Source organism: Spea bombifrons, chromosome 6, assembly GCF_027358695.1.
Source record: "Spea bombifrons isolate aSpeBom1 chromosome 6, aSpeBom1.2.pri, whole genome shotgun sequence".
Lineage (NCBI taxonomy): Eukaryota > Metazoa > Chordata > Amphibia > Anura > Pelobatidae > Spea > Spea bombifrons.
This window is the reverse complement of record NC_071092.1, coordinates 5,598,413-5,609,344: the sequence shown is the minus strand read 5'-3', so window position 1 is coordinate 5,609,344 and position 10,932 is coordinate 5,598,413. Positions and strand designations below refer to the sequence as shown.

At 41.0% G+C, this 10,932-nt stretch overlaps 1 protein-coding gene across 1 annotated transcript; it reads left to right on the top strand.

The window, feature by feature from the left end:
- The first annotated feature begins 5,311 nt into the window (after positions 1-5,311).
- Positions 5,312-9,360, top strand: LOC128499938 (uncharacterized). The gene is made up of 7 exons (XM_053468931.1): positions 5,312-5,532; positions 6,285-6,332; positions 6,941-7,071; positions 7,492-7,619; positions 7,964-8,023; positions 8,510-8,699; positions 9,010-9,360. The coding sequence occupies exons 2-7, from the start codon at positions 6,323-6,325 to the stop codon at positions 9,118-9,120; spliced, it is 630 nt and encodes a 209-aa protein (XP_053324906.1). The 5' UTR covers positions 5,312-5,532; positions 6,285-6,322; the 3' UTR covers positions 9,121-9,360.
- The last annotated feature ends 1,572 nt before the right edge of the window (positions 9,361-10,932 follow it).

Here is a 10,932-nt window from a genome sequence, read left to right as displayed (position 1 = left end):
AAGCCGAGGATCCCCCCCCCAGTTTCTATGTGTATATATGTATCTATATATGTATATAGTATTTTTGTTGTGATATAATGCATATAACATAACATATATCAAAAATATTTAATTTTGTTTTCTTTTAGTATGAAGTACGTGCGTCTTGACATTCGAAGGCTAATTAGCTTATAATTATCCGTCCCTGCCAGGCTAGCTGTTTTTTGTTTTTTTTTAAGGGGGGGGCAGCAGAGGGTAAACTCTGCTGCGCAAATATATACATTTTATAAGTTAATTAAAAAGCAAATTATGCTAAAACAAAAACTGGTGAGCGCTTAGTGTGATAAGGAAAGCTGGTTAACCCTTTATAGATACGGATTTGAAACCTTGGGTTAGTACAGATAGCGATATCTGTTCACGAAGGGTTACTGGACGACGTTTTTTAAATCGGTCTTTGATACAGATTCTCTCATAGTGTTAACAGTCGGTTACCGAATACAGTGGGGAAATTTTTTTTTTGTTCAATTTTTTACTTGAAATTAGAACCAATATATATATATATATATATATATATATATATATATATATATTAGAATTCTATATATTGGTTCTAATTTCAAGTAAAAAATTAAACAAAAAAAATATTTTTTTCCCACGGCTGCTTAAAGAATTTTTTTTTACATTATTTTAGTACATGGGGCATGTTAATTAAGCTCCTTGGCGTGGGTCTTAAGACACAAGTGCAAACCCCATGCGCAGGAGCCATTCTCACTTTTTAATATTTTACCGCTGTCTTTTTTATAAGTGTATTTTACTACCACTCCACTCTGTATATACATATATATTTCTACCCGTGACCCGTGTATATATATGGATTCACACATACTATCGTTTATTGCACCAGCAATCTTATTTTAAATAAAATATATATAAGACGTCGTCGTTTCGGAGAGGCAGGAGTCTTTAGGGCAGCTGAGTTATTGACCCGTGTGGTCTGATATATGCCTTTGGTGGAGAGGGTGGAGTGAACACTGTGACAATCTGTGGGGGGAGCAGTCTCTCTGCATTAGAGCGTGACGTGTCTGTGTCTCTCCCCAGGACTTTAACCCATTTGTACTTGTATATAGACAAGTGTTAAGGCTTGGTGTACCAGCCGTGCTCTGTGCCAAATTATCCCTGTAAATAAAAAATCGTCTTTAAAAAGTGCAAGAAACTTTGTGTTTTTTTTATTATTTTATTTTTTTGATTTATTTTTATTTCTTTTTTTAAATTATAATTTGCATTCCATTCTAGTTCAGTAGTATTTATGTTTAATATTCATTATACCTTGTTTTTATTTCATATAAAAAAAATGTGTTGTTTGCTTGCTAAGTTACCAGACGGGGAAGCTGTTTGGTATTAACCCCTTAATGACACAGCCCGTACATGTACGGGCTCAAAATGCATTGTTTTCAATGGGTTTAGGGACCGCCCATTGTCCGTAAGGGGTTAATACTTTATCATATATATCATATAAAGATATACTTTATCGCCGCCCTGTGGTATAAATAAAAATAACAGTTCTACAAATCTTGATTATTTTCTTAGCCAAAGAAAATAGAGCATTAAAGCCACATAAGAAACCAGCCTTAAATTAAAAGAAGAAATTGGTAAATTGGTGTGCTCAGAATCAAAACTTTTAAAATGAAGATATTAATAAACTAATTTTCATTGTAGAGATACATTGTCACCTCATTAACGTCAACCAAGGCAACAAGTAATATGGGATTTACTGGCATCACAAACATTCAAGTAACCCGGCGTGGTTGTCCACTATCTCCCTTCATGTTTATACCAACGCAAGGCAAAAGAGGAAATATTATATTTTCCAAAAGTAACATTACGAGGGTTATAATTTCCTGAAGTGGTTCGGATCTGGGATTAAGGAAGTAATAATGACCAGAAAAAGACCTATTGTCTGGGTACAATACAGTCTCTCAACCACAATATGAACAACATAACCGGTTGCCCTGACTTCCGTGTAATCAAAGCGTGTCCCCCTGATATGAGAGAACCGGTATAAATGTCACTTAATGATTACCCACCAGAATCAAGCAAGGTGTGAGCCTCACGCTGACAAATACCATCATTTAATGCAATCATTAATTAATGCTAATTAAAACAGAGCTTACTGCAAGAACAAGTCTACATGGGATAGGGCCCAGGACCCAAAAAAAGTCAGATCTTAAAGCTGGTGCAAAGGGCATGAGACTAAATTGGCCAAGTTCCACCATCCTGCCATCAAACTCTGTGTCTGTTACAGAGGGAGACATGAAAAGGACCAAAACTTCAGTCTTTTCCATTTATTTAAATAAGGAGAACAAGTGTTTGAAGGGTGGTCATTTTTTGGGTGGTCTTGGCAGGACAACCGCACAAATGTATACATTTGGTCCTGCACCATTCTTCAGATACAAGGTGCTGTCAGCCTCACGAGGTGTTATTTATCAGGACGTTACAGCATGGGGCACGTGGCCAATTTCCAGTATGGGGATTGTTCCTATACATTTAAACAACGTATATCAAAGAGCATTTTCAGTAAAAATGTGCAAAGCACAATTTATTCAAAATAAAATGGCCTAAAATAGTTAAATGCTGACAAAATGCACACTAATATAGATGGTTGCAGTCATTTCACCCGGTCATTCTCTTGGTGGTCACGTTGTCCATAGGGTAGAGTAGGGTGCTCCTGAAAGTAGATATATTTTATCATTCAGCATAAAGACGCTGTTCTTTCCACATTCCTGTCCATTCCATGGGCCACCATATCTAATGAGTCTTTGAGTTGAGGCGTCTTCCTCCAGTTCTCAAAGGTCACAAAGACAACAGGTTTTCATGATGATCCACAGGAGATTGGTATCAACACTACATGGCCTTTTACTGAAACCAAAAGGTACCAGGTCACTCAAGTTTGAGTTGTCACAAGTTGAGTTGAGTAGACTTAGGGTCTCTACTTGGTGTACCATTAACTTTAGGGTGCTGGCCGGGAATTTAAGTGAGATTGATATCCTTCATCTTCAGTCCTTAACAGGCTTTCCATAATAGTATCAAATGCCCGGTGGGCCGACAGGACCCCATATCACCTCTCTGATATACATTAAACCCAAGTCATTCATCCAACCTCCTCTAGAACGCCGCTCCTATATCATCGGGGAATCATATTCCTGAGGGTCAGCTACTTTCTTGCACTCCGGCTGTGTGATACGGATCGAAATACATCAAAGACTGGATCGTAATTCCACGCGAGGGGCTTCATGAACTGAAAACCAATAATTAATCAATTAGCAGAAGCCAAATCGCCCCGAGGCTCATACCTAGACGTGCCTTCCGTTGCTTAGTTCTGGTTTTAGAAGTTTCACGGCAACATTCTGTGTTCTGTCGTTACCGAAACAGTCCTTTGTCTGACAGTCAACGGAATTGGCTACAGTCACAGAGGTTATTTGAATACAAAAGGGATTTACAAACAGCACATCGCTGCGGTTCGCTGAAATACCTACAGAAGGGTAATTTAGATCAACGTTCGGGGTAGATAGAAGGAGAGCTAACCTTTAAGGGGCGGCCAACGCAAACTCTGGATATCTGTGTTTAAGAAATGCTGTCGCCGCTGAATTCAACGCAAAACATCTAGAAGAACCATAGAGACTGAGATCCATCTCTACCCAGAGGTCAAAGGATTACCTAAAGACGTATTACATAAATAAAATAGCAATAAATGGGTAAAATAAAGCAGAAATCCCGTCGTATTTACATAGAGAAGAAAGACAAGTCTTTTTTTATCTGATGTCACCCCATGAAGTGGCGACACAGGGCTGACATGAAAGTGTTAGGTCGCTCTGCATAGTTTGGTTAGAACGCAGAGACAGACGTCATGCCGATGGTGACACGTCAGCAGCTCATCTCTCAGTCTGCTTCTCTGTGAAGAAGATAAACAGGACTAACCAGTCGGTGATAAGGACGTGCAAGGCGAGAATAGACAGCGAACAATGCAAAAGCAACACACACACTCGCGTATACACCGCCGTTCAAAAGTTTTTCTGACCATCAATTAGCCTTTTAAACTTAAACTTGGATCAGCGAACACAACGTGCCATTGGAACACAGGAGTGATGGGAGTGATAAAGGGCCATTGGAACACAGGAGTGATGGGAGTGATAAAGGGCCATTGGAACACAGGAGTGATGGGAGTGATAAAGGGCCATTGGAACACAGGAGTGATGGGAGTGATAAAGGGCCATTGGAACACAGGAGTGATGGGAGTGATAAAGGGCCATTGGAACACAGGAGTGATGGGAGTGATAAAGGGCCTCTGTACGCCTATGAAGAGATTCCATTAAAAATCAGCCGTTTCCAGCTACAATAGTCATTTAAAACATTAACTCCATCTGCGCTGGATTTCTGATCCATTTCATGTTATTTTAATGGACACAATTGTACTTTCTTTCAAAAACAAGGAGATTTCTAAGTCATCCCAAACTGTGTATAGGTTATACATGTTTGGGGCTAAAAACTTTGAACAGTGATGGGTTCTTCTCCCAGGCATTTACAACCTCCAACCTTTCACCTTCTGTGAAATGAGGTTTAACTAAATATATTTATACTCATACAGGTAGGTCACCCGCAAATATATATACTTTATGCCTTTTTCTTAGAAGTTGAACAGAATCTTAAAGAGAAACGTATAATCCTGTAATTATTAACTGGGGTATTTTAATTGTTTCCCTCCCTTTTACATAATATCTTAGTTGTATTTAGTATTTACTTCTCAAATCAGACCCATCTAGTCACCCGTTTTTTTCCTGCTGTAAAGACTCAAACCTTAATCAGTCGTTGGTCTCGTCTTTCAGGAGCCATATACCTATCCCATGCATGTTTAAATCTCCTCACTCTATTAACATCTACCTCTTCTGCTGGGAGGCTGTTCCATTTATCAACCACCCTCTCAGTAAAGTAGAATTTACATTCCATCTAATCTCTGACCCTGTAGTCTTAGATAATGACCTCTTTTTCTAATTCCCTTTGAAATAAATCCCCCCTCCTGTACTTTGTAAACTCCTTTTCTCTGGAGAATATATATTGAGTATGTTAACTCCTCCGGACCTCCACCAGCCATGGACTACGCCTCGCTTCGTACATACAGTACATTATGGATCATGGGCAAAATCCTGGGGTTTAAACGGAGCTCTAATGCCCTCTTTTAAGGACTTTTACCCCCTGCTGAATAACCCAAGCCAATACACAAGTGCCCATGACAGCAGTCAGATGGTTTCTCCATTCCCTTTATGGCTGTGACCCCGGCAGCGAGTTCCGCCGGACTCCGGCATCTCTGTCCCCTCTGTGGGTGTCCCCGGGCAAAGCCTGTTCTCCGGGAGATTGCCATTTGACGGCCCCATTGTAATTGTCACTTTGGTTTCCAGGAGAAGCAGAGGATCACATGATACAAACAGAGCGGCAATGAGAAAGAAAAGAGAAGAGAGGGAGACACAAAAAGGGAAAGGAGAGAGCCGGAGATCGAAACCAGTAAGTACACAATTTTAACTTCTTTCTTCACTTCTAAGCCCACTTTGCTGACACGGGCTTTAAATTCACTCCGATGAGCCATTAGCGTTCTACGTTCCAGCCGGCGCCACCTCGGACTTTCTAATTCAGCTGCAAAGTGAGCTGCGTTTCTGCACAGCGAGCCGGATTTTAGGAACAGAGCCAAGAGCGGCTCTAGGATTTAAGGGGCCCCGCAAAAAAAAGAAAATCAGGGAAAATCTAAAAAAAAAACTTTTAATTTCAATAAACAGGAAAATAATAAACATTATTATTATTATTATTATTATTATTATTATAGAAACATTATTGTTGTTATTATTATACAAACATTATTTTATTATTAATATTACGGGTTATTTTAGGAATTGTGAAAAATGGGTATTTTTAGAAAATATGCACAAAACTTTTGAAACTGAAGACTTTTTAAAAATGTATTTATGAAACATAGATATATTCAGCCATTTAAAATGAATATATTTATGAATAGCGCATGTTCAGACTTATTGAAATCAATGATATTCTTGCTTTATAAAACATGAATTGTTGCCGTAAAATTATAAGTCCCCAGAAAAAAAAGGCAGACAGATGAAGGTCGGGCTGTGGATTATTAAATTGAAGCGAAGTGTGAGTGTGAGTTGTGGTTGGTTTCTCGCTCCCCCACGTAGCCGTCGTGTGTTTGTATAAGCGAGTGATTGAAGCGACACATTGTGAATAGTCTGTGATTGTTCTTACAGGTGCACTGATCCGCTACCGCCCCCTGCTGGGCTATAGAATGAGCCTACGTAAGTATATGAATAAACAGATGGGTTCCCTCGGGTCTCAGATTTAGGGATTCAGTTTCTCGCCCAAATTTTACGTAACCCACTGCATCGTGAAATTATAGTCAAAACTGGCTTTACTATTGTGAAAATGCAGAAGCTAAGGACACCCCCAGCTTTAGGGGCCCCTAGGCAGCTGATTGGTATGGAAAACTGTATAGCTACAAAGTATCCCTATTTAGGAAGGGCAGTGACTCTTTGGACCCCAAATCCACGTGTCCTTCTTTCCTCTTTGATGCCCCTCTTTTCCAGGAGCCCAGAATGTTTGCAGGGTAAGCGTGTGTCACGGTGTTCTACGGCCCTAAAAGTCACAATAATGTGTATATTGCAGAAAGTTTCTTTATAAATTACATTTTAAATATAAAATATACCATTATGTTTTTATTTAAAATGTAAGAATACTAGATTGAGCGTAGAAGAAACGGGGTGAGGAAGGGGTGTAGAAGACATCGTGTGCGGAGTGGAATATTGGGGTTTTCAGTGTGAATTGGGCGGAAAGGATCCAATCTTGATCGCTAATTTCTCCATTCGACTCCCACAGAATTTAATTTGTATTCTCTTCGTTATTTCAGGAGGGGTGTCATTGCCAAGCACACCAATTGTCACCTTGGGGAATTTTAGTACCCCAAAAAGAAAATGTTCGGTGGCTCCTCTGTGCCTCCCGGCTCTTTCCAACGGCCCAGTGTCACACTCAACGAGCATGGTGAGAACGCGGCATTTTCCGATACATACTAAATGAGTCAAATACAAAAAATGAGGTTACTGGCGGCAGATATCTTGGTTTATAGACAGATTCTAACATACGAACTCGCAGAAGGAGAATAAGAAGTGAACTGAATTTAACTACCAGCATCAACGTGTAAAAAACATTAATTATGAACAAAATTTATTGACTTTGTTATTGATTTTACCTTTTTTTCATTCTGGCACTATTTTTTTTAATAATACATTATAACCAATCAGCATTGACTGTCTTGGTTGTTTGAGTCCAAGAGTCCCACCACCTGCTACAGCTGATAGCAGGTGGTAGATTAGCTTCTACCCCCCCCGGCAAATACCTCTGCTGTATCTTATGTAACATTTTAGCGCGTGTGCCATTGGCGGAAATTGTGTCTTTGTTTAGGGCGCCCCTCGACTGAATCCCTTACACCCTCCTGGGGTGAGGAGGAGGACGGTCGGTCTGGAAACCATAGCTGCGCATCATCACAACCAACAGAGGGCCCTCAACATGCAACAGAAAGAGTACTATAGGTAAATCTCGGGGTGAGGTCCTGTATCAGAATAATCTAGGTGGACGACTCTCCCTTGCTGGTCTTCTTCTCTCCATGTTTCCTTATAAATAGTCTACAGCATACCTGCACCCCAACTGTCTCAGTTCTATTGGGCAGTCCAAAGATTTCAGGGCAATGTCCTACTTTTGAAGGCAGTGGGGAACATAGGATGGTGGGAAGGCCCTCTGATCTCCCCCAACCGGCCCAGGAAGACGGAAACTCGATGTAGCTGAGTCCCGCAAGATGTCTCTTTGGACCACCACCCAAGTTTGCTGCATCCATTTTAAAGGCCGGGTATTAATGATTCGTGTGTTTTCCTGGCAGATATCACCAGGGCTGGAGAAGACCATTTTATGGAACAGCTTCAGAAAAAGAGGAATACAGGTAACTCACGAAACTTTGTACCCTTGTGAGTTTTAAGAGAAGCTTCTTATCTTATACCAGACCTACAACTAGAGAGACGATTCCCAAACTCTCTCTATTACACAATCCTAGAGGAATGAAAAGCGGAACCTGACACACTGGTGGAAGGGGCGGCCAAAGATCCATTCCCATCCATGAACAGAGAATAAGATTCTAAAAAGAAATGTGATTTTATGAGTTACTAAGCACTGATCATGTGCAAATCCCGAGAAGCGGTATTATCCCCATAGCAACCTATGGATTGTTCCTGCCGTTGGAAACGTTCCACTGGTTGCTATGGTGATAAGACCACTTTACACTAGTATTTTTGTTTCCGGACATGCGACAATGGATCAACGGCACCCTCTGCTGGCCAAAATAAGCCAACTTTTGTTTAAACGCCCAAAGCTTGCGTTGTAGATATTCTGTAGCCGTCTGTATTGAGAACACGATATGATGCGATCCTAGGAAAGAAATCAGGCAGCTGCTAAAGATGCAAATGAACGAGAAGTGGGACCTGCAGAGGGAGAGGATGAGCAGTCAGAGCAAAGAGATAGAAGCCCTGATGGAGAACGACCGCACGGCCTTAACGCAGGACCTGGAGCAAGAACGCTCGCGGGCTTTATTCTTGAGACGATATCGGGATGAGAACAAGAAGGTGAGATCTAAATCATGGGTGCAGCTCGTCTGTGGGAAGAGAAGGACACCAGTGTCTGGGGCAAGGCTTGTGGAAGGCATTGGGACCAACAGGACCACCTAGGGGGTGCGGAGACTTTTTACTTGCCTTGCCATCAAAAGCAGAGCGACCCCACGAAAGACAAAAGACTGGGGGACCTGGTGTCTGTCGTGGCCCTTAAAAGGACACCAAAACTTTTTACACCCATTTGTTCTTCACAGCGAAGCACTGACCTTGGGGCTTGAAATCAAGGTTTAGCAAACACATCTCATTAATCTTCTTTCTCTTATAGTTAATGGAGACGAGATGGCAGGAGAGCCGTTTAACCCGGTCCTTGGAGACGCTGCGGGAGAGGGAACTTCTACAGTACAACCCGATTAACTGGAGCGGAACATTGAAATGAGGCAGCTCGGAACCCACAAGCACTAGAGGTTCTAAGCAGGAGGTGGATCACTTAACATAGAGCTTCCAGTAACCCGTCCCGTACGATTACGATGGAACATTTAGATCGAGAGCAGCTGCTTCTTCCCAGACGAGCGTCTAGGGATTCTTTTTTCATTTCGAAACATTCATTCATTTGTAAAGAGAATTGCAAGAAAATATTCTTATAGATAATAATAAAAGTACATGGTTTGCAAAGGTCTATGGGAGTTGTAGTCCGGTAACTACTGGAGATACATTTGGAGAACAATTCCCATCATCCCAAGTATCACAGGCTTTTTTGTAACTTCTGAGACAAAATATCACACTGAGCTACTTAAGTTTAAACAATTAAATAGGTTTATTATTGTGAGATGAATAAATACAAACATTCGACAAAAAAAAAATGCATAAATAACAAAGAAAAAGAAAATCCACGCACAAAAACGCTTTCCAAGCAATGCATTCCTTTCTCGCATCCATTAACGTCCATAAATTAGAGCCGTATGTAAGTGGTATATTTAGCTACAAAATGCTACGTCTCTAAAGACAGCTCTTCAAGTATCGTGCCGCGAAACCGTCGGGGTTTCCATAATCACAGTAACCGCTGCGACGCGAAACGGTCCGCGCTTTAAGGGTGAAGTGGAGTTGGACCGAGTGAAACATCCTATAACCAATAAGTGGAAATGCCCCTAATAAGTACATATTCGTATTAAAATAACACCTATCATCCTCAGCCAGGACCTCTGTAGAATCACGGACTTCCTAGGAAAGGCGGACCGTCACGATGAGCGTTTTGCTCTTGCGCGAGCCGCTGCTGATTGATACCTGAACAGCGGCCATCGGCGAAAATAGCAACAGATCAGGCAATAAAGGAGTTAATGGACCCCGGTAAATTATTTCTACGGGGCCAAAAGTTTCCCCAGCCCCAGGTTTGAGATATATAGATAGAGCGGGTTACCAAAATCTATCCCGGAGGGTCCATTAACCAGGATCTCTCAGGTCATCAGACCTCCTATGGAAGCCAGTTTTGGAGGAGAAAAAAGGGAAATCTTCATTTTTAGAACAGTAGAATTGTAAATATATGATAATGAAGGGTTAATATCAGCGTGCTGTAAATAAGCGAGTATCTCGTTACAGAAATTCCCTTTTTTTATTTTTTTTTAACTTTTTAACTTGGCTGTCCTATTGAATTTGACATTAAAAACATTGCTTTAGTAAACAATGTACATTTGCAAATTAAAATATTTTTTGTGCAAGAGGCCAACGTACCATTTATCAGAAGGATGGGTTTGATTTCTAATGCATTTTGGTAGCAATAATGAGATAAAAACAAGGCTTTCAGGCACGGCTGATTATGACTCAGGAGAAGCTCAACTGATGCAGTGGGGCAAGATTAACGTAAATGGGTAATATTCTCGACAACAGGACTAGCTCTCTGCAAAACTACAACTCTCACTACATTCAGCCGATCCAGATGATTGACAACGCTATACATACACAGAAACTTTCAGGAAAATAGCTGCGTAATCATCCAATCTACCCTTCGACCTCTGCATGTGTTATAAACCGGCTGGCCCACACGTACGCATGAAACTGCCTTCCCGGGTTCTTTGCAAGGAAGGTGAAACTGACTTTAGCTTCCAGTCTGCAACTTCCGGACAGAACCGTCACCCGCAAAAACATCACCGCCGGTGGCTTGTGCAACAAACAGAAACGAGGACGACCACGGTTACCGAACGCATCTAAAACCTCTGTAGAATAAATGAACCGTAATTTTAAACAGATGCCATGA